Source organism: Fulvia fulva, chromosome 13 (assembly GCF_020509005.1).
Source record: "Fulvia fulva chromosome 13, complete sequence".
NCBI lineage: Eukaryota > Fungi > Ascomycota > Dothideomycetes > Mycosphaerellales > Mycosphaerellaceae > Fulvia > Fulvia fulva.
The window spans coordinates 646736-668471 of NC_063024.1; the positions used below are offsets into that span (position 1 = coordinate 646736).

Here is a 21736-nt window from a genome sequence, read left to right on the forward strand (position 1 = left end):
GATCAAATGCCTGGCAATCGGTTGCCTGTAGCACAAGGCATACTAGGTCCACTCTCGAGCCACCAATGATTTCGACTGGTACTATGCACAGGCGCATCGGAGGCAGAGTATCTGCATGGTTAGCGTCCTTCCCGACGGAACGTTCACACGCATTCAGCAAGCTGCGTAGATGCAGGAATGCAGCAGCACAATCTCTTCCCGTCTGACCAGCGGGAGCAAAGCGGTGAGATGCTTTGCTACTATCTGAAGTCTGCATTCGGGCCAGAATACAAGAACATGCCTGGAGATGTCCGAAGACTGGCGGACAAGATCTGCTCCGAGCAATGGAGTACCTACCTAAACTTCATGGCTTGCCCAAGACGGATTTCCTTCACAGACTTCCACGGCATGATCACTGCACCTGAGTATGTACAAGAGGGGGACGTGGTAGTGGTGCCGCTAGGAAAGGCCATTCCTATGATTTTGCGCAAGACTGCTGACCATACTTGGACATTTCAATGTTATGCTGCGGCGCATTGGGACATTGTGAAGCGCGTGCAGCATATCAAGGATACCAATCCTTTAGCAGAAGAGATTTTCATACTGGCTTGAGTTTGAATGGACATGGGCTCAACAGTGCAGTCTTGACATTGCAAAGCCTGCTATGGCACATTGGTGTTCACGTAAGCCACTTCTGTGCCAGTGAAAGACTTGTCACCCAAAATACTTGAAGAGCTTGTCCTAGGATGTTGTCACTTCTGGAAGAACATGATGTCGTGATTCTGCCACTGAATAGTACTGTGCCTACGGTGGTACGCAAGGTATCAGGCTCAACATGGTCATTCACGGGCTTTGCATACGTGCATAGACTTGAAAATTGGTCCAAGGGTGATCCGAGGCTCTTCAGGACGAACCCAAGGTACTTCTTCGCTTTGGCTTGACGAGCTCGGTGAAAGGCAGCCGGTATCGCAGAAGATCCGTTCTGAGCTTCCCATCACAGATACACCGACTCGCCTCTGATGCGGCTTGATGCTGGATTTGTCCTGCATCACCAGCACTTCCACTCCCAGAACTTCTTACTCCAATTCTGCATATGATGCTCCCCATCAAGAAAACACCCCACATCGATCCCAACAAACCCCGTAAGAAACCTCGAAGCCTCCGCAGAAGACTTCGCCAGACACCACTCCTCACATCCACCCATCTTCCCATACATCATGTTGAAAGTCCTCAGTTGACCATTTTGCGCCACGAAACTCTGCAAGTCCTGGACGTAAAAGGCAGCATGATCCAGCCGCAGCGTTTCCAGCTTGGCGAATTTGTGCTTAAACAGCTCCTGCACCACAAGATGGCCTCCTGGCTGCTGGCCATTATCTGGTTCGATATCGCACGCGATGAAGCGGTCTTTCTTGTAGTAGCGCGCGGCTTCCAGGTTTTCTATGTCTTGGTGGTAGAAGCTTAGCCATAGGCTGCTGAGGTGTTGACAGTTCGCTAGCTCGCGGACGAATGCCGTGACACTGCCTCGAGCCGCGGGCACAGGAGTCCAGAGGGCGAGCTTCATATTGGTGACTGTTCGCCCCAAGCTCTCCCGGAAGTTCGAGAGGAGTGCTGGATGGGCGAAGCTATCCGTTGAGATACTCCACGCTGCGGTCTCCAGGGAGAAATGCTGCACGTCCAATTGACTCAAAGACAGCGCATTCAGTAGCAGTCTCAATGGCCTCTGATGGTCAGGCTCAGGCGTCAAGAAGACCGAGCGCGAAGAGATCCAATTGCTATCAAGATCCGCGTACTTGGTCCACGCCCTTCGACTTTGCCGAATGTGGTCTTCATTACACAGATGGTCCCGGACCTGGATTTCTACTTTATTGCCATTTCTACGAACATGGCTGAAAATCGAGTTGAGGAGCAAGAGGTCTTGTCTAGAATTGCGGAGGTACTGTTGGTTTTGGTGCAATTGGTAGCCTCGAAGCATGCCTGTTGCGGTGTTTACGTGACTCCTGGAATGCTGCGTTGTCGATACCATGACGTTGTCGGTCCGCTCGACCTCGTCTACGTTGAAGATGAGAGTCTCGATGGCTTTGCCCCAGCGTGGATGGCTGGCTATCCACTCGGTCCTGATGTGACTTTCATCGTCGCATAGGAGGGTATACGCGGTTGAGAAGTGGTGCTTCGCGAACGCCTTGTCCGCCTTTGCGCAAGCCCGTCGATTGATGAGGCGGAGTGTGGCGTATAGCTTGGCAGTCTCTGAAGGTGAGGAAGAGTCTGATGTTCCGCGTACATTCTCTACTATCTGGTCGAAGATCTCCTGAGGGAGTGTTGTGAGGTAATCGTGCGCTGCTGTGGCCATTTTGCTCGATTGTACTTCGTAGAGAGGTGGGCGATTTGGTTTCGATTGTTGGTGGAAGTCGGAAAGAGGGAAAGGGTACCCCAAAATGTGATATGTTCACTGCAGGGGTCTGCACGCAAGGCCCTCAGCTGTTGTGTAACATACTCGCGTCATGTAATCAGCTGGGACGGAGGGAGTGTGGCCATCAATCAGAACTCCCTCGACTCCCCAACCTCACAAACCTCAAACACTCCCTCCTCAATCCCCCTCCACCTCACCGCCTCCCCCAACTTCCTCACCGGCTCCATCACATCTTCCTCAGTCAGCACCCACGTGCCCCAATGCATCGCCAACGCCTTCTTGCACTGCGTATCCACCAACAAATTCACCGCATCATACGGATTGCTATGCAACGGACTCATAATGAATCTCGGCTGATACGCTCCAATCGGCAGTAATCCTAGATCGAACGGTCCTCGCAATTCGCCGATTTGTTTGAAGGCCGGGCAGACGGGGAGGGAGGAGTACTTTGGGCTGTAGTCGTCTTCGTTGTCGGGCAGTTCGGGGACGGAGCGGTAGCCTGTGTCGCCTGCGAAGTAGGCGGATTTGCCGCCGGACTGGATGGCCCAGGAGGACCAGAGCATGCGACTCCTGTCGATCCCGGTCCGAGCGCTGCCGTGCTGACTTGGCAGACAACTTATCGTCGCCTCAACAGCCCCTTCCTCCCCCTCCAAGGTGATAGTACTACTCTCCCACCAATCCATCTCCACCACAATCGGCATCCCATTCTCCTTGAACCACCGCGCCGTCCCCAATCCACAGAAGAAGCGGACATTTGGGTATTTGGCTGCGATGGCGGTCAGGGTCGGGTAGGACATGTGGTCGTAATGGTTATGACTTATAACCACTGCATCCACAATCGGGAGATCCGCCACTTGACAAGGCGCGGGGGTGGATCTCTTCGGTCCTAGGAAGGAGATTGGACTACAGCGCTCTTCAAAGACGGGATCAAACAACACCCTAAATCCAGACGGGAACTCAAGAAGATAGCACGCATGGCCTAGCCATGTCGCTCGTAAGGCATCGTCCTGTTTGCGGGAGGGGTGGAAGTGAGGCTTCCTGACTGCGAGAGTGGAGGAGGATGAATTGGAAACATCCTTGCCCTGGATCTTGCGACGGGTCATCTTGACACCGACTGTGAAGCCGCCTGGGTCGACGAAAGATGGCCATGGATTCTCGAAAACTTGGTTCCTCTTGAGGTGGTGTTTGAGGTCCTTTGCTTCTGGAGGGGATGGGAGAGTGTATGCTGGCTGAGTGATGTGGACTGTCGATGTTTTGCTAGAGGCGGTGGTGGTTGTTGACATCTTGTGGGCGTGTGATAACTTCCTGGTCAGTGAGGAGGATATATTTCTGATGCGACATAATCGCAGACAGGACATTGAATAGTGCTACGAGAGGTGGTGTGTAGGAGATGATCCTGCTCGCATGAGAGTACGGATCAAGCAGTTGGCGTAAAGGAATGATCTGGGCAGACGTGAGTGAGAGAAGATGGTACGTGAGCCTTGTCGATACATGATGCCGAAGAGCTCGGGCGTTAGTGCAGAAGATTGGACGCATCTTCGGGGTTTGGGAGAGTCCAAAGTCCACCGGAGGTGGCATCAAAACAATCGTCATTCTGTGAATTCGTCCATGCTCACAGGTACGCATGCCGGCGTACGTTACATACCTCTCTTGCCATATTCCTGTTCTGTCTGCAGCACCATACTCCATCCTCAACTGTCCATTGCGGCATTCTCTTTACTTCCTCGGAAACGTACTCTCCCTCTTCAACCACATCTCCAAATCCATCATCTCCGGATGCAACCTCTTACAAGCCTCCACATCCGCCCTATACCCCTCCGCCCCAAACCACGTAATCATATGCCCAATCTCCGCCACCATATACTTCAACACGCCCCCCAAGAACCAGAACGTCGGGTATATATTCGTCGACGTAGTATCCCTAACCTTATCACACAGCTCCTTGACATTCAACGAATCGCCCGCCAACCCCATCGCCTTGTGATTCCACTCTTGCGATTCCTTGAATGCCAGGGCTGCGAAGAAGCCGATGTCTTTGGTCGAAACCCATTGTACTCGTTTCTCGCCTATGGTGCTCTGCATTGCGGCCATGAAGACTTTCGCCGGGAAGCCGGGGGCGAGGTTCTCGAAGAAGGCGACGGGGCGGAGGATCGTCCAGCCCATTGATCCGGCGTTCTTCTTGAGGTGCTGCTCGACATTATGCTTCGTTGCAAAATGAGGCACAGACGTGACGGGACTCTCCCAGCTGTGCTCGTCGCCACCGCGCTCAACGGAGCTGTAGACGAAGTGCTTGACACCCGCCTTGACGGCCTCATCGACCATGGCGCAGCCCTGCTGGACTTCATCGCCGGAGCCTGAGGCGGGGCCGTGGCCTTGGGCAATTTGAACGCTGTAGACGCCCCAGATTGGTCCCGATGCTGCAGACTTTGCGGCGGCGAAGAGAGCGGGACAGTCGTTCTGGTCGGCTTGGACGACTTTGATGTTGGAGCCTTTGGATTTGAGCTTTTCGGCGCCGGCGCCTGTGGCGTTTCTGGTGATGGCGATAAGGGTGAAGGAGGGGTTGTTGGTGAGCTGGTCAATTAAGGCGCCGCCTTGTTTGCCGGTGGCTCCTGTGACGATGATGTTCTTGGACATGATGGGGTGTTGCTATCAGTCTTTGCTGTGGAAGTGAGTAGTGAGGGACAGCACGCGAGAGCAATGGTCAGGCTTTTGTTGTGCTGATCGTCGTAGCCTCGTGGGAGAAGTGCGAAACCTACTGCAGTGTCCGGAGCTTTTCATAGAGCACCCGGCCTGCACGACGCAACTTACCGGTACGGCATCATATGCAGCGCATCGTTGTACCGGGACCAACAAGTCATCATCTCAACCCTTTCCACGATTGCGTGCAGTGTCGGGGCCTTGCTGGTTACACCGAGCGCCTCTTGACGAGTGCCATGCCGCTCAGAGCTTTTCCTGCACAAGCAAACGCCTGGCGAGCTGGTGGTGCCGGCATTGTTGATTCTGCAGGTCGATATCGTGATTGTGTTGTTGCAGAGAGCATTGACTGAAGATGATCTCATCGGCTTCGGATCGGCGTTTCGGCTTTCGGACTCCGCGATCCAATCTCAAACCTTCTTGCCTCCTTCTTTCACACTCCAGCGACCACGACAACAAGACATTCCATCAGACATCAACTGCAGCTTGATGGGTGCTGGATCGTGTCGTGTAATGCTTCTCGAATGAAGGTATCGCACAGTGCGATTGTGCTATCTCGCAAGACTGATCTCATAAAGGCGAGGTCGTCACCACAACAGGGCATGGCAATGGTCTTCAATCCGAATGAGAAAAGATGGAATGTAGGTCCTGCACATTGACCACGATTGCTGACATGTCTAGAGGTTGGACTGATCACTGATTCACTATCAATATCAATCTTCCTCCTCCTGAATCGGCTGCCTCTCGTTCTTCCAGCTACCACTATCATCCAAAGGCTGTCCATGCTTCACCCGAGTGTGCTGCAACACATCCTCAATACTGGCATACTCTTGGTCCTGCTCCTTACAACCATCGACCGTACACTTGTACCTCAGCACCGCTTCCCACGGACGCTTCTTGACCAACTCCAGCATCTTTCGTTGCTTCTGGTCTTCCTCTTTGGTGATCGCCACGTGAGACCAACAACAGGTATCAGAGGCCCACTGGCAGTTGATATCCTGATCTTTCACGCTTGGGCATTCCTGGATCATCATCAACTTATCGACAATCGGACTGACTCGTTCAGAAATGACGGGAAAGAGATGGTGTGCGTCTTTGCATAGTGAGGGTGCATGCTGATGCTTGCACTTCTCCTTCGCCCATCTGTAACAGGTTCCTCGTTTCTCGGGAGGCTGAGGTTTGTTGCTGGCGTTGGACATTGTCTGGGTGCAGCATTCGGTTGATCGAGCGTTTTCGAAGTTGCATCGACGCTCCATTGCACTTTTCATGGAGTGAAGGCATGCTTGCTGTTGCGTTCTCTACGCTTTGTGGGTTACTGACAAACATAGCTTTCTTGCAGGCAATCTTGAGCTGAAAGCACATGTCCGGAGTCAAGACCGAGAGTTGCAGATCAAAGCTGCGGCGCTATTCTTGGCATCAACCGTTTTGACCGTTTTGCCGCCTCGGAGACTTGATCGATGTCTGATCTCATTGGATGCACTATTGGCCCACACATGAGACTATTGCGCGTCCAACGTTCTGCCAACGCCTTCAGGCTTCAGCTTTTCGAGCACCACGAAAGCTGTAACAAGATAACCGGGAACAACCCAGCGCACTTGTTGCTTGATGTATCACAACTCGGACCACTATAAAATGTGCTGTTGGCGGTTGTGAACCTCCAAAGGTAAGCGTAGCGGAGTGGAGCTCTCTACCAGCCCTTCTAGACTGCAAAGTAGCGTGCGATCCACGCTACCGCTACCCGACGTACAGTGCTTATTATACGACGACATAGGCGTTAGCGACGAGTATATGTTTGCGAGTTCGCCAACAGGCACAGTGCGGTAGGTCACGTGACCCTACCACTTGGAAGTTGACCAATCAGAGCGGGCGCCAAGGCTAGTTGAGGGCTGGTATAGAGCTTCACTCCCTCGCTGACGCCTCACCTACGTACTCGCAAGCTCGTACTCCGGTGTGGCTAGCGCTCGGTCGCTACGCTTAATGACTCGACAACAGATCGGGTGCCACGACTGAGCAACGGCGTATACTGAAGTGGAGAGACGACACAGCGGCTTCTCGATCGTCGACCAGGGCAGATCCTGCTCAACTTTCATCGGTTGATGGTGTCGTTACATCTCGTTAACATCCTAAGAGGTGGCAACCTCCAGCAGGTCTCAAGACGAAGTCACAGGGCATCCAATGACCCTACTTGGACGTACGCACAAACGATGGCGATTATGCGCGTACATGACCACGATCTCGGCGCTGGTCCTGGCCATCTTTGTGCTTTTTCGCCATGACAACAGCAGACAGCATGTGCTCTCACGAAGGCCTGACATGGCCGAGTTGCTCGCTGACTACGCCGAGGCCCATGAGGATGTGAAGCGAGACGAGGTCAATGCGCTATGTCGATTCCATGGCTTTAGACCCTATGGACAACCACGTAAGGTGTACGATTTGATTGCATTCACATCGAGTCTGGACTGGCTCGAGATCAGGTTGAACACTCTGGCGGCACATGTGGACTACTTTGTGATTGCTGAATCATCGATAACCAATGTCAGTGCTGGTGGACTAGCTTTGTCACAGAACTGGGATCGATTCAGAGCATTTCATGACAAGATCATGTATCGAGCTGTCAACATCTCACCTGCTCGAGTCGATGCTACGGATTACATGAACAACCTACAGCATGCGGTCTTCACGGAAGTGCTAGCGTCATCGGTCAGCACAGACAAAAAGCCCAACCCGGGCGATGTCTTAATCGTAGGCGACATGCACGAACTTCCACGACCAGGAACAATCTCGATCTTACGCCACTGCGACCCTCCCAGTAGAACAACGCTCGCCAGCCAATCTTTCCTGTACTCCTTCGCCCTCCATCGCACTGGCTTTTCATGGCTATATCCGCAAGCCACGACCTTTGGATCGTCTTTGAGAAATACTATCTTGCCCAGTGATCTACGAAGAGGACTACTGCCCTGGTCTTTGCGCGTTCGGGACATTGTGTATCTGCCATATCACGCAGCACGGCGATGGTGGGATAGAGCTGTGATCTTGGATGCGGCGTGGAATTGTAGCTTGTGTCATGGGACGATTGAGGAGGTGCAGAGGGAGATGCAGGATCTTGGAGCTCTTGACGCTGCGGGGAATGTGAGTGTGATTGTGGATCACGTTCACGCGAGTCAAGATCTTTCGGCAGGCGAGGACAGACTCCTGAGGCTGGTTGAGCAGAAATGGATGGATCTGCCAGAGTATGTCTGGGAGCAGTGGAAGGAGCATGGCAGGTTTGGGTATCTGGTTGATCGAAGTGGACCTGGGGCTGGATTTGGTGATATCCCGGAGACCTTTGTGGGCACATGAGTCATCTTTCGACCATCTTTCTGCCGATCACAAAGGTTCAGCGAGACAAAGCGATGAATTCCCGCTCAACAAGCTCGGGCATCGCTCCTTTCAGGCTGAGCAAACAGCGACTCCTCACATGGGCACAGCACATGTCTCACCTTTCAAAACACCAACTTTGATGAGTGGAGCTATTTGCAACAAGACTCGTCACAGCCAGCATGGCTCTACCAGAAGGAGAACAACTGTGGGTCGATCTAGATATTGATGCTTGGAACAGCGCAGGCAAAGACGGGCGGGGTCGTGCTCCATTCGAAGCAGGAGCTAGGACCAGATGGAACCAACTTGCAGCAGACACCCGTCAGCAGATGCGAGACGCCCTTCAGGGACATCACTACCATGACGAGCAAGTGAGGGCACAGACTGCTAGTCTCGGGCACGAGCCGACCAAGGAGGATATCGATGGTCTTCGTCGGTACATGTTGAAGCTCGATGACCTTATTGACGAGAGACAGAACCTTGGTCAAAGCATAGCTGCTTTGAGAACTCTGCGTAGTGTTGAGGCAGATACAGGTGGTCGGGTGGTGACATTATTGAACCGATCTGAGACCACCAATAGGGCTGAACGCACCGCGCTGATCGACTCACGAACTCGTCTACAAGCAGTACTAGACGGTCATGATAGAAGACAGCAGCGAGAGCATGCACGACGTGAGAATGCTCGCAGGGAGGAACAACAGCAATCGAGGAAGCGGCGTCAAGAGGAACTCCAAAACGTGCAAAGTCCCGGAATTATCGAGAACGATGGTAACGACTCTGATGGACAACGATCAACGAGCGTCTTTGCTGAGGAACTTTTGCGTGGACAAGCCGCAGACGAGGAGCGTTCAGACACAGAATCTGAGCAAGGAGAAAGCATTCGTCAGGCGCAAGGACAGCTGAGCAGTGCATGGGCTGGTCCGGCATCTCTTGGCTCCGGCGCAATGGGAACTTGCGAAGTCTTCGTCAAGCAGAACTCTGATGGTATCATCGTTGACGTATGTCTGCGTACGGTGATCTTCAGAGTGTATTAGCTAACAATTTACAGCGTGTCGCCATCAAAGATGCGAGGGCAGGGCAAAGTGACAAGTTCCAGCATCATGAGCTTACCGATATGCCAGCAGAAGTCGCAGCAATGTACAAACTCCGACCATTGAAGGGCTCAGAAAGGATCGTCAAGATCCGCAATTGGCGGAGATATCCGCTGGATTACCAAGAGTATGACTATCGGATCTATACGGAGTACTGTGGACATGGTGACCTCCATTCGCTTGTGAAGAAGTACTGGCCCGCACGGAGGCTAGACCCTGCAGAACCAGAGATACCTGAGGGCCAGCGCGATTGGATACCAGAGCCATTTCTATGGGCTGTCTTCGAGTCCCTGGCTACGGCTGGAGTGCTCATGCTTCGAGGCGATCTGGAACCACCCATGTCGAGGATGTGGGAGTCCATCGTGCACGGGTATGTTGATTGCCACACCATGTCATAACAGAGGCTGATCAAAGCACAGGGACCTGAAGCTCTCGAACGGTAAGCATCACTTCATCGGGACCACTATTCTTACTAATGATCCAAGTGTTCCTAGGAGAGCCATCGAGAGATCACTACCGTGGCTCTCCTCAGGCGAAGGTGAGTCCCTGTTTTTCCCGTGAGCAGGACTGAGCACGACTGACGTATGGAAGCTCGGGGACTTCGGTGTGTCTTTGATCATCAAGCAAGCACATCAGTGCTTACCAGAGGAAGAAGAACCAGAAATGGCAGATTTTTTCGCCAACGCACAGAAGGATATGCCCGAGGGAGAGAAAGGATTCGGAACTCCTAATGCTCGACCACCGGTGAGACATCCTCTTTATGCTACCTGGTAACGATGCTAATGTAAGCACAGGAACAGAAATTTCAAGTCGCAGTTGAAGAAAAATGGCAACCGGACTCGAGAGCCAATGTTTGGGGTGTTGGCTTCGTTCTCTGGAGTCTGATCAAAGGCATCGATCAGGATAAGACCCTGAACGACTTCGACGGTGCCAATACAGAAGGCAGGAAACCGGCACGATTCATCAAGGCTGCAAGAAATCAATACAGCTATAAGCTGCGAAGATTGATCCGGAATTGTCTCAACTGGAATCGGAACCAGCGACCAACATTTGACTAAGTTCTGAACGCCATACATCGATACACTGCTGCGTCTGGACAGGACCTTGCACGGGGCTTACGAGATGCCCATCCTAACGACACCGGCTTCAGCAGGCCAGCTATTCTCGTGCAGAAAGACAAATGGCCACTGCGTGCAGTTTTGGCATCGCTCCCAGACGCTGAGGATATGGATGGGGCTAGTCAACCGCCTTTACCAAGACCTGTGAGGCGAGGCTCACTGGATGTCTCTCCGTCCAGGACTGGGTCGGATGTCAGCTCGATACCCTCGTACCCGAGCGACTCTGATGACGACGACCTTGGAGGGCCGGAAGGTGATTTTCTAGACATACAGGAGATTCGAGCAGAAAGTGATGGCGAGGAGGGATCCAGCCAGCGACGCTATCCGCCGGTAAGGTTGAATCTGGGAAAGAAGAGTAGGAAGCGAAAGTGTTCTTTGAGTCTACCAGAGTTGCCTTCGCCTAAAAGGTCTAAGTCACAGGATGCGCAGGGGCAGGAGAGTGGTCATGACAGTGCAGATGAAGGAGAGGATGAGGAGGGCGAGGTGATAGACGGTCATGGTCGTGCAGCGAATGGTGTCGATTTTGATGAGTAGTTTGTTGACACTGCCCAGTCATCCGTCAACTTGATGCCCACACTGACCAAGCCACACGGAGTCTGGGCCTACTAGTCTATTACATCTAGCATCATCACGACCCCCGCCTCTGTGCCCACACCACCCGGCAACAAGACTCTGCCCCTCGATCAAGTAGCTCAGCACGCAAGCGTTGCTCTAGAGTCTCCAGGCCATCTCCGGACTCATCTACGTACGGCTTTGGGATTCCTTGATAAGCGTTAGCAACATCGTCAGCCACCACTACTTCACGAGCTCATCCCACTTACTGCCATTCGCCTTCAGCAATTGCGGCACCGCACCACAAGGCGCCTCAACCGACGCATCACAAAGATGCGGCGCGGTCGCAACGATCCTGCTCCACATGTGAGGTCGGAAGATCTTCTCCTGGACGTTCACAAATCCGATGGCTTCCAGAGTTGGCTTGAACTCCGCACCGATGTTAGGGACTCCCAACATACGCATAATGTGTCGAACCAACTTGATAAACGTCGTATAAGCTGGACCATTGCTTTCAGGAAGGACATCATCGTCTAGCTCTATCAGTTGAATCCACCCCCCTGGCTCGATGGTGTCGGTAAGGTTCTGGCCGGATTGCTTGAGGGGAGTGCCGTAGGCTCCTGCTAGGACGTTACGCTGATGGGCGAAGTCGAAGCTGTTGTGGAGGTTGGTGGGGAATGGGGTGCGGATGTCGTGTTGTAAGAAGTCGAAGTCTTTGGAGCTCTCGACTAGAAAGATTGTGCTGTTGATGTCAGTGCTGAGGAAGTAGTGGGTTGATAGGGTGCATTTGCTTGCGACATCGAAGGCCCAGGTTCCTGCAATGGGAGGTCAGCAAAATGAGTTATGGATGGATGGATGGGCTGGACATACCAGCGGCACTTCCTGAGTCCAGGATCCGGAGACCATGGTTGGTGAAGGCTTACGATGTCAAGTCGCAGTTCTGTGCCAGGGCAGATGTGCGATGGTACTTTTCCAAACGTACATCGGGGGGTCTGATACCAGGCGACAATAATCCTTAAACCAAGAATCTAAGATATAAGCGAGGGAGTGCATAGGCGACGAAGGGCATGCCGGATGGGGTAGAGCCGCGAAGGATCAGCGCTTGGTAAGCTCATGCTATACCTTTTTGCCCAACGCAGAAGATGAGCTAAGCGGAGCTAACACAATCATATGGGTTACAGGATGCGCCACGTCTAGGGCTTGAATGCCGGGTCATGTTTCCAGCTATTCTACAAAATGGTCACCCAGCGTCCACCCCCGACCATTGGCAGAGCGTACTATTCTTTTGACTAGGCAGAGCAATCATGTCTGCTCGATGAGCCGAGCAACCTCATGAACTCATCTCGACTTCATCATTCTCGCAGGATATATCAGCGACATACGCATCCCGTTATACGGTGTCACACCAACAATGCTCACAGAAAACACAGGTACTTCCAGGGCGGGATACACAACTTCCCGGCAGTACCTTTCTTCGTGCCGCACATTATTTCCTACGTGTTTGCTAGGAAGCATCGTGGGTCTTGGCGGTATAATCCTTGCACGCTGTGGAGGGATCGTAGAGAGTTGGCCTTCACGGACAATGATTCGGCAATGCTGAACAAGGATTCAATGTCGACGAGAGTAATAGAAGACGCAATTTTTCAGACCAACGACGAGTTAGATGGAAAGCCTGACGCAAGATTCGACATCGGCAGAAGCTGGGCCACGAAACTCAATGACACTACCGAAGTTGATGGGAAGTGATACCTTTCAGCTGCGCTCTTTGTTGTCAATACACGAACACCGCCGATGAGTGATGAGAGAACCTCTCCTTTGTTATCCTCCCTGATCGTGATTTACTCAATATAATAAAGCAAAAGCAAACTAGGAGCTTGCAAGTACACAAGACTCAGCAAGATTCCACAACTGCCATCGCTCGCAAGCGTAATGTCGGCAACTGCCCAAAGTGAAGCTTGGGTTGATCTAGCGATGGAAGCTTGGGAAACGAACCCAAACCGGAAAATCAGGGGTAGAAAGCGTGTGGAGTCTGCAGCTCGCGCCAAGTTCGAGGGACTTGCTGCTGATCGAAGACACAATGTATACACCCTAGTATCGAGCTGGAGCGCGGCCAGAGATGCTCTTGATGTAGCATACAAGGCTGTGGGTGATCCGGAAATTCCACAGAATGCTGAAAACCTCACTGCCCATATAACGCGGCTTGAGGAGGCTATAACGACCTCGCAAGCTGTTCGTGACGCTTTGACCGCCCTGCTGGTACGCCGCGACGTTATACCCGATACCGATGGACGTGTCGTCCAGCATGTGGAGCGACTTTTTCAGCAAGCTAAAGATGATTATGACGAGCCCATTGAGTCAAGGGTCCAGGCCCAGCAAGATCTTGAAGTGGTACAGAACAGCGCAGAAGGCAGGGGCGAGAGCATCATCGACGCACGAAGCAACTCGCAAAGTGAACAGCAGATCGCAGCCCAGACCGGTAAAAAGGCTCAGCTTCGACAAAATGAAAGCGGCCGTGCAAACAATGACACCGAAGGAGAACAGAACGGAGGTCGTAGTGGTGCGGAGCACGAAAATCAGGCACAGTCTACGGGCGCTCAGCCTGCTGACAATAACGTAGATCGATCAAGGGCAGGAAATTCAGAAGACCAGCCACCTCCAATTCCAGCAATGCCACCGCCGCCACCGCCGCTATTGTCTCCTGTGAGTCCAGGAAGTGTGAGACGAGCCAAAGGACTCCTCGGTGTGGGATGGGCAGGACCAAAACTCATCAGCGGAACGAATCAATCCAAATGCGAAATCTACGTCAAGCAGAACTCCCACGGTACCATAGTTGATTTGAGTTTGGTATTCTAATAGCTTCAGCTGAAAGGCACTTTCTAACGTCGAAGCAGCGAATAGTCGTGAAAGACACTGCTGCTGGCCAAGCAGATGCCTTCAAGTATGCAGATGTCGGCGGCATCCAAATGCCAGTAGAAGTCGCTGCAATGCATATGCTGAAGCAGCTGATTGGATCAGAGTGTATCGTGCAGATGAGGAACTGGCGTATGTATCCAAGTACCGTGCCTCACCTGGATTATCGGATCTACATGGAGTACTGCGGACGTGGCGATCTATTCGACTTCAAGAGGCCTTACTACCAGTTCGTCTCACAAGATGCAGAATGTCAACTGCCGCCAGAGAATGGTATCTGGATCCCGGAGCCATTTTTGTGGGCCGTGTTCCATACGCTCGTCGCAGGTGGACTACTGATGGAGCGTGGCGATGGCGATTATCTGGAAGCTGGAGCATGGCACACTATCGTTCACGGGTAAGTTGGAGCGAGTCGCCGTGAAGGTGTATCGACGAAGCTGACAATCCAAACAGTGACCTGAAGTTGGCCAACGGTAATTGCAACACGTGTTGAGGACGAGCTCATGCTAACATGACCCTAGTATTCCTAGCTGAAAACACAAGCAATTTCTATCGAGGATATCCACAGCCAAAGGTGGAACTTCTCAGCCAGATCTTCAAACTGTCGATAGCCCGCGCTGACATGACTTCGTAGATCGCAGACTTTGGTGAATCGTTGATGATTGCAAGTGAGGACATTCGTCAGCCAGAGCAGCTATTCGAAAACGAGGGCATTGGCACTTACAATGCTCGAGCACCAGTATGAGTGCTGTACCGTCGTTCGGTCACAAGCTGATTGTGACCACAGGAACAGACTGTAAGAATTGGGTCGAGCCAAGAAGCCCTGCCGAGATCGTCAACCAATGTATGGGGCATCGGATTCGTGTTGTGGAGTCTGGTACATGGTAAGGAGACGGACAAACTTCTGCACGACTTCGAAGCAGATGGTGATGGCCAGGCAAAGAAGAAGCCAGCAACATTCAATGATGGCGCTAGACAGCAGTACAGTCGCCAGTTGCTTGCTGCCATCGAGCACTGTCTAGCGTACGATGCCGCGGCACGACCTTCCTGCGCTGATCTGATGCACACCATTCGTCGAAATACGGGACACGGAAGACACGATCGAGCACGTGGCTTGCGAGATGCCGATTCGAAAGACCGGAGATTCGTGAAATATGGTGTTGCACCGCAGAGCGACAAGTGGCCGCTACACACTCCATTGGTCGCGGCACCAGAAGCTGGTAAGCTGGGACGTTTCGACCCCCCGCCTCGGCGTCGAAATCGCAGAGACCGCAGAGCTGTTGACTCAGAAACCGAATCTGATGACTCCGGTGAGGACGATGATGATGACGACCTTGGCGGCAATGCTGGAGACATCTTGTCCTTCAGCACAGACGAGGGGAGTGAGCGAGGTCTGGATGAGTCGGGGGTCACGGGACAGTCAAGAAAGCGTCCAGCGGCTGATGGGATTGCACCCTCCACGCCTACGAAGAGAGCCATGACGGACAGGCAAGATCGTGTTCCCAGTGGTGGCACCCACTTCTCGCCATCCACGCCCCCGGAGACAGCCCAGCTTCACAGCCAGCAGCATAATCCTAGAGGGTCCTCCGACCTCCCTTCGCCAACTTACTCGATAACAAGCAGCCGACGAACTAGTAATGCTTCATGAGTGCGTGGTCCGCGAGCTATCACAGTGTCTCACAGGGTGTCCAAATCCTTTCTTTTTTGAGCTCAAGCCCGACGTTATTGCTCATGTTTTGGGCGAAATATTGATATAGTCCAGCACAGGAGTTGGGATTTATGATGTTGGAAAAAACTTATTAGCAAATATGATGCCGTTGTAGGTGACGCGACATAGCACGCCCTTTGACAAGCAAGCTAGCATGTGCATTAGTCCGAAAAGGGAAGGCAATCTCGCTTAGCGGATGAATGATGAGCAGCACAACGAACAATTCTGGACTTCCACCTTCTGATGTACATCTCCGTGATCAATACATTACTATGGCCATCGAAGAAGGACTCAACAAGCCAAAGACGACCGTCGGGCCCTTCGTTAATGGCAAGCCGACCACAGTGTCATTCTTCTCTGCACAACAGTTACAAGACTCGCCATTCTTAACCAGTCTCCTAACAACAATCAACTTGGCATATGCAAAAGGAGAAGGCTCGAAGCCTGAGCTAGGCTTCAGCAAAACTGATCGCCTGAGCTCTATCAGTGGGATCTTTGACTACATACGAGACGATCCCGAGGCGTTTCTCGTTGTTCTCAGCCACCAGGAAAGCTGCGATGTCATTGCCACTGCAACTTGTCGCCGGTATCTGGCCCCTGATGAGAGCAAATCGCCCTGGCTGTGCTCGCATAATGTCGAAGATGGCACTGAAGAGTGGGAAATTAGGCTGCTGGCTACTCATCCGTCTGCGCAAGGGTGTGGCGCCGCAGGGTTCATCATGAAGGCAACAGAGCAGGAAGTCATCGAGCGCTTTGATCGAAAGCGGAAGGCGATAGATACCCATGCATCGACACGACTCAAGATGGTGCTCTGCGCTATCAAGGAACTGTACCCTGAATTCTACATGCGTAGAGGATACGGCGTAGACTATGTCCACGAAGGAGGAGAGGAGCGCAAATTCAACATCTTGTTCATGTCGAAGACCTTGGCTACGCTTCCGTGAGCGACTCTACATCTGACTACGGCTTCCTCCCATACACGGCATACATCATGGTATAATTGCCGACGTCGGGCTTGACCAAAGCATGATACTTATCAATCTCTGCCTGAGCCTCCTCTATCGGCTTGCCAAGTCTTTGTGCAGCGCCATACATACTTGCTTCAAAGGCCTCACGCATGTCCCGATACCAGAATTCGCCGACTTCCTTCATGGCAGGATCCGTTTCATGGGCCCCACCAAAAGATAGTTGGTATTTGTGAACCACGACATCGACAAAGCCGGCATCTTCGAACCAGTCCCTCATCTTCGTGCCTGCATGCTGCTCTATACCTAGGGCCTTGATGATTTCCAGTGGGCCATCGTGAGCCACCTTTCCACCGGCACCGAAAATGGTAAAATCGACCTCATGGTGCTCAAGGTATCCACCAGAATCCAGCATAGCGAACTCTTTCTTGAGCAGCCCATGCCAGTCGGTCATGCCAGCGATGAGTAGACGACTGAAGATGTAGTCAAAGACCGCTTCATCTTGGTCAAGAACAGGTCCGGCAGATCCAGTCCAGAGCGTAGGCTGCTGTGTCAAGACGTTGCCTCGAAGGTACTGAACGTTCGCACGCTGTTCTCTCAGCGTTGGCACTGGCGATAGGTCGAGGCCATACACTTCTGCTTTTGGGAACCTGCGGGCAAGCTTATCGGTCACGTAGCCTGTACCGCATCCGATATCGAGCACCTTGGTCACCTTCGCTTCGTTGACCGGAGCATGAAAAATATTGCCGCTCATCACAGTCTCCAGGGCTCGGGCTTGGTCTTCGAGTCGGACGTGTTCTTTTGCACTGCAGTCTATCAGCACTGGATCTGTCCTCGCCCAATGGAAGTGGAACAAACTCTTTGGGCAAAATATAGTTGGACCCTGCATCGTCATGATATGCTCTCTCTTCTTTGTCGGAGTTCATTGCTGGCTTTTGAGCGAAGTCGCTGCGAGCTGTAGTGGTCATGGCGAGTGCAGTGGGAGTTGCTCATCAGTATGCTGCGAGACATTGAGACCTTTTAAACTGCAACACACCCATGCTCACCGAGCCGCAGTTCACTGATGTTCAGACTGGAAACTTTGCGCCACTAATTCCAGAAAGACCGATTGATTTGTCGGTCCATTAGAAACCACGATACCGGTACGTGCGAACGTTGTTGGAAAGCAGACTCGGCAGAGATATAACCCTGTTAACATCGCGGGTTCGAGGGCTTTCGTTCGGTCACTCCGGTCACTGATGCCTCATCACTTCCCCGGACCCCAGCTAGCCGACCGGACCCTAGTGACCCATCAAGTTCCCAATCAAACTCCGTCAAATGTCGACAGTCTTGCACGTCGCCGTTGCGCCTCGGAGAGGGCACATCGGCGGGCCCCTACCTCTACCTTGTGAGAGCCCCCCCTCCTACTCGTTTCCGGCTAGAGTGCGCGGCAAAGATAGATGCTAAGGGGTTTTCGAGGTGCAGTTTGGAGTTGTAGTAGCAAAGGCTCAATCAACATAAGCGGTAAATGATGGGGTCCGGTCGGCCAGCTGGGGTCCGGTGAAGTGGTTAGGTCACTGACGGCACGGGGGTCAGGGTGCCTGGATAATCGTTATCTGATTGCAGCACCATCCTGGGTCAGGCTGGCCACATATTCCGAGGTCACACATTTCATCTGCGAGAGTGGCTCACACAGACCTGCAATCGACGTGATGCGTCGTTCCTAACTGCCGAACAATCAACAGATGCTGACATGCTCACGATACTGGGTCAAGGGTGGGCTCAACGCGTGCGTTACGGGAGTCCTCCAAAGTGTGCTTGACTGCGATAGATGCAGCATCTGACAGAAAGACCGAGCGGTGTGCCAAATAACATCGCTGTTGTTGTGTAGATCCTGTGGATTCCATGACGCCCAGGACGAACCTGGGGGCGGATCACCTGCCCTGGTCAAACTGCCAGATGGATGACTCGAGTGAGGTCGTTGGCCCTGGCCATTGACCTAGGCTCGGTGCCTTGCACGCGATGCTTCGTGTTCGACCGAGGCATGGTGTTCAATGCTCATCATTCGCACGTTTCATCCATCCTTTGTGCAGATGCTGACTGCAGTATCGCCATGTGGGATCGTTACTTTTCGGATCATCAAACTTCCGGCTGCCCTGTCCGGCTGTCAGACGCCAGGGGAGCTGGTATAGCTGTTGCGTGGAAGACAGGACTCCGCCACCAGAACACGCACCACTCCAGTCGCTTCAAGAGCTTCGCGGAGGCCTGCTTTCAACATCTTGTGCTTGAGGTCAACTAATTGCTACGATTTGGTGAGATTTTGCAGCTCACACCGACTTCCATCGATTTCGATTTTGAAGCTTCTTCGGTTCGTATGGGACAGCCATGAAGTTCCCACAGAACAGTGTTGGAAAGATCTGCTGGCTTCTCACGTATATCGCACGCAGGAGGGCCGGACCAGATCGAAGACGGCGTGCGACGGCTGGCTCGTACAGCGAGGCGCAGAAGACGGCGGACCGGTATCGTGTGAAGAGTTGACGTTTGCGCGTGTAACGTGCATTCCGGAATAGCACTCGCAAGACCATAAGGTTCCGACGAGGCCAAATGTATGGTCATCTGTGGGGATTTACTTGATCAAGAGGCGGCACGCAATCCGGGTTTGAGAGTTCCTCGACATCCTGATGCTCCTGCTGGCTCTTGGCCTCGAAGGTCCCGTGTTGAGCTCGGATGGCGGGTGTCATCGATGCAACGGCTGCTGCTTTCCAGCAAGTTCTGGTGTCACGAAGATGGATGGGACTGATATGGGGATCATCGCCCCGGGTCCAGTGCCCGGCCGAGGACCCAAGAGGTTCGGACATAGCCCAGAAAGCTGCTTGTACCGGACGTGCAAGATCTTTTGAGATGGAAGGCGAGAAGGCCTCTTCACGACATTCTCTACGGGCTTTTGCTACTCCCGGATCGCAATTGCCGAGCCCTAACCCTTCACAAGATAAGGTTTGTGGAGTTCATAGTCTGCAGCAGTGGCCATTCAGATCCTCCCTCGGACATACCAAAACGCCACTGTTCATCGACACAATCACTATAGGGGTCGTCGGCTACCTCGACTATCCGTCGTCCGAGCAAGAACGGGCAGTATGTATTCCTTGCAATTGAGGCCTGAAGACATGTTGACCACATCTTCGCTCAGCGTTGGCACGGCGAAGTCGACAGCTGCAACATTTCAGTGTTGGGAACGGTACACTCGCCATGCTGGACTTCATGACTGGCACGACCATGTCGGGGTATCTTAGTGCCTTGCCACTCTTACTTCTGGCGCTGTACCTACTTTACAGACGTTCAACAGGACATGACCAGCTACCTCTCCCGCCTGGACCGACTGGCCTCCCGCTCATTGGTAATCTCCCCGAACTCCTCTCATCTGTCAAAGATGGAGAGCAGCATCTCCTTTTCCAGAGATGGGCCCGCCAGTTTGGCGCAGTTTACAAAGTCAAGCTCGGCCCACACACGCAATACATGGTGAACACGGATATCGCCGTCAAGCAAATCTTTGACAAGCCTGCTGGTGTCTCTGCGAATCGCCCCGCCTGGCTAGTCAGCAGCCACCACATGTGCAATGACTGGAATGTGCTTCTCATCAACGCAGACACTCCACGATGGAAGCATCAACGCAGAGTGACTCAAGGCAATGTTGGCAGCATTCCTCGAGCAGATGCGGGGCTGCCGTTCTTGCACTACGAGACGTTGAAGTTCATGCACGAGGTCGTGAACGACTCTACCATCAGATCATCGGGACCGGCATTGTGGAACTCCATCATGAGGTATACATACAGTGCGTTTAGCACACAGATGCTGGGGTTCGATGTGCCAAAGTCCACTGATCCCGCTATTGGTTACATACACGGAACTGGAATCGCGCAAATTCTGGGTACATTACCTGGCGCTCACCTGGTGGAGGTACTTCCTTTCCTCGATTACCTACCACTCTTTCTGAAACCATGGGAGCGTGCTGGTCGAGAACGATTTCGGCGAGACCTGGCTTGGAGTGTGAACAAGCTACGAAGAATGAAGAAGGCCTCGGTCGATGGTGTAGCTGTGACGGAGTCACTACTCTACAAGGTCGTCGAAGACGAGAAATCACTTGGCTTTCCTTCCGAGGAAGAGGGTGCCTACTTTTGCTTGATGCTGACCATCGGTGCGGCTGATACCAGTCAGATCTCTACGTGGTCATTCATTGAGGCCATGATGGAGTATCCTGAGGTGCAGGAGAAAGCTCGCCACGAAGTTGACAAAGTAGTTGGTGACCGAATACCTGAGTTCGCCGACTACGAGAGCATACCCTATGTGCGGTGTCTTGTCAAAGAGACCTGGCGATGGAGACCTCCTGTAGGTCTAGGTCATCCTCATGTCACAACTGATGACATCGTATACGATGGCATGCGGATTCCGAAAGGCTCGCATATCCACCTGAACGGGTACGCATTGCAACACGATCCCGCTCGCCATCCACAGCCGGACAATTTCATTCCAGAGCGATTCGAAGGCGACATGACTAGCGTCATGCAGAGCATCAATTCATCGGATGTGCAGAAGCGAGACCACTTCGCTTTCGGTGCGGGGAGACGAATATGTCCTGGCTATGATGTTGCAGAACGGTCCCTAGCTGTTGCGATTATGCGGCTACTGTGGGCATGTGAGATCAAACCCTCTCCAGATGCAAAGCTGCCACTGAATATCGCAAATTGGCGTGGTGATTTCCCGGGTCTGCCAGGCTCAAAGATGCCCGTCATGATGGTGCCACGAAGTGACGAGAAAGTAAGGCTTATCAACGAAGCCTTTCAGTCTGCCAATGATGCTCGACAGAACGTGGTAAGTACACTGTATTGCCCCGGCATCTAGAAGTTTAGCTGACACGGTTGTAGGAGCCGCTGGATATCTGATTCTAATACGCCCACACTTGATTCTGGAAAATGTAACGG

General features: G+C 52.7%; 12 protein-coding genes across 12 annotated transcripts; 6 read left to right on the forward strand and 6 right to left on the reverse strand.

Annotated features, from left to right (window-relative positions):
- Positions 1-177: 177 nt before the first annotated feature.
- Positions 178-591, forward strand: CLAFUR5_14285 (uncharacterized protein; the record flags this gene model as incomplete). The annotated part of the gene is made up of 1 exon (XM_047913433.1): positions 178-591. One exon carries the CDS (start codon positions 178-180, stop codon positions 589-591), a length of 414 nt encoding a protein of 137 aa, XP_047769200.1.
- Positions 592-1027: 436 nt separating this feature from the next.
- On the reverse strand, positions 1028-2326 carry CLAFUR5_14286 (uncharacterized protein; the record flags this gene model as incomplete). The annotated part of the gene is made up of 1 exon (XM_047913434.1): positions 1028-2326. The coding sequence occupies one exon, from the start codon at positions 2324-2326 to the stop codon at positions 1028-1030; it is 1299 nt and encodes a 432-aa protein (XP_047769207.1).
- A 188-nt stretch (positions 2327-2514) lies between these two features.
- On the reverse strand, positions 2515-3744 carry CLAFUR5_14287 (Metal-dependent hydrolase lscR; the record flags this gene model as incomplete). The annotated part of the gene is made up of 1 exon (XM_047913435.1): positions 2515-3744. One exon carries the CDS (start codon positions 3742-3744, stop codon positions 2515-2517), a length of 1230 nt encoding a protein of 409 aa, XP_047769206.1.
- Positions 3745-4102: 358 nt separating this feature from the next.
- Positions 4103-5020, reverse strand: CLAFUR5_14288 (NmrA-like family domain-containing protein 1; the record flags this gene model as incomplete). The annotated part of the gene is made up of 1 exon (XM_047913436.1): positions 4103-5020. One exon carries the CDS (start codon positions 5018-5020, stop codon positions 4103-4105), a length of 918 nt encoding a protein of 305 aa, XP_047769211.1.
- Positions 5021-5793: 773 nt separating this feature from the next.
- Positions 5794-6279, reverse strand: CLAFUR5_14289 (uncharacterized protein; the record flags this gene model as incomplete). Its single annotated transcript, XM_047913437.1, has 1 exon — positions 5794-6279. One exon carries the CDS (start codon positions 6277-6279, stop codon positions 5794-5796), a length of 486 nt encoding a protein of 161 aa, XP_047769210.1.
- A 976-nt stretch (positions 6280-7255) lies between these two features.
- CLAFUR5_14290 (uncharacterized protein) lies at positions 7256-8419 on the forward strand (the record flags this gene model as incomplete). Its single annotated transcript, XM_047913438.1, has 1 exon — positions 7256-8419. One exon carries the CDS (start codon positions 7256-7258, stop codon positions 8417-8419), a length of 1164 nt encoding a protein of 387 aa, XP_047769348.1.
- A 200-nt stretch (positions 8420-8619) lies between these two features.
- On the forward strand, positions 8620-10586 carry CLAFUR5_14291 (uncharacterized protein; the record flags this gene model as incomplete). The annotated part of the gene is made up of 6 exons (XM_047913439.1): positions 8620-9435; positions 9486-9898; positions 9948-9967; positions 10014-10066; positions 10120-10272; positions 10323-10586. 6 exons carry the CDS (start codon positions 8620-8622, stop codon positions 10584-10586), a joined length of 1719 nt encoding a protein of 572 aa, XP_047769349.1.
- A 474-nt stretch (positions 10587-11060) lies between these two features.
- Positions 11061-12182, reverse strand: CLAFUR5_14292 (Methyltransferase psoC; the record flags this gene model as incomplete). Its single annotated transcript, XM_047913440.1, has 5 exons — positions 11061-11190; positions 11396-11408; positions 11468-12013; positions 12069-12116; positions 12167-12182. 5 exons carry the CDS (start codon positions 12180-12182, stop codon positions 11061-11063), a joined length of 753 nt encoding a protein of 250 aa, XP_047769341.1.
- Positions 12183-13127: 945 nt separating this feature from the next.
- Positions 13128-15756, forward strand: CLAFUR5_14293 (uncharacterized protein; the record flags this gene model as incomplete). The annotated part of the gene is made up of 6 exons (XM_047913441.1): positions 13128-14042; positions 14090-14505; positions 14562-14581; positions 14630-14682; positions 14743-14847; positions 14896-15756. The coding sequence occupies 6 exons, from the start codon at positions 13128-13130 to the stop codon at positions 15754-15756; spliced, it is 2370 nt and encodes a 789-aa protein (XP_047769346.1).
- A 332-nt stretch (positions 15757-16088) lies between these two features.
- CLAFUR5_14294 (uncharacterized protein) lies at positions 16089-16760 on the forward strand (the record flags this gene model as incomplete). The annotated part of the gene is made up of 1 exon (XM_047913442.1): positions 16089-16760. One exon carries the CDS (start codon positions 16089-16091, stop codon positions 16758-16760), a length of 672 nt encoding a protein of 223 aa, XP_047769712.1.
- Positions 16761-16776: 16 nt separating this feature from the next.
- On the reverse strand, positions 16777-17749 carry CLAFUR5_14295 (Methyltransferase pytC; the record flags this gene model as incomplete). Its single annotated transcript, XM_047913443.1, has 2 exons — positions 16777-17587; positions 17640-17749. 2 exons carry the CDS (start codon positions 17747-17749, stop codon positions 16777-16779), a joined length of 921 nt encoding a protein of 306 aa, XP_047769338.1.
- A 2257-nt stretch (positions 17750-20006) lies between these two features.
- On the forward strand, positions 20007-21697 carry CLAFUR5_14296 (Cytochrome P450 monooxygenase; the record flags this gene model as incomplete). The annotated part of the gene is made up of 2 exons (XM_047913444.1): positions 20007-21626; positions 21680-21697. 2 exons carry the CDS (start codon positions 20007-20009, stop codon positions 21695-21697), a joined length of 1638 nt encoding a protein of 545 aa, XP_047769708.1.
- Between the last annotated feature and the right edge of the window lie 39 nt (positions 21698-21736).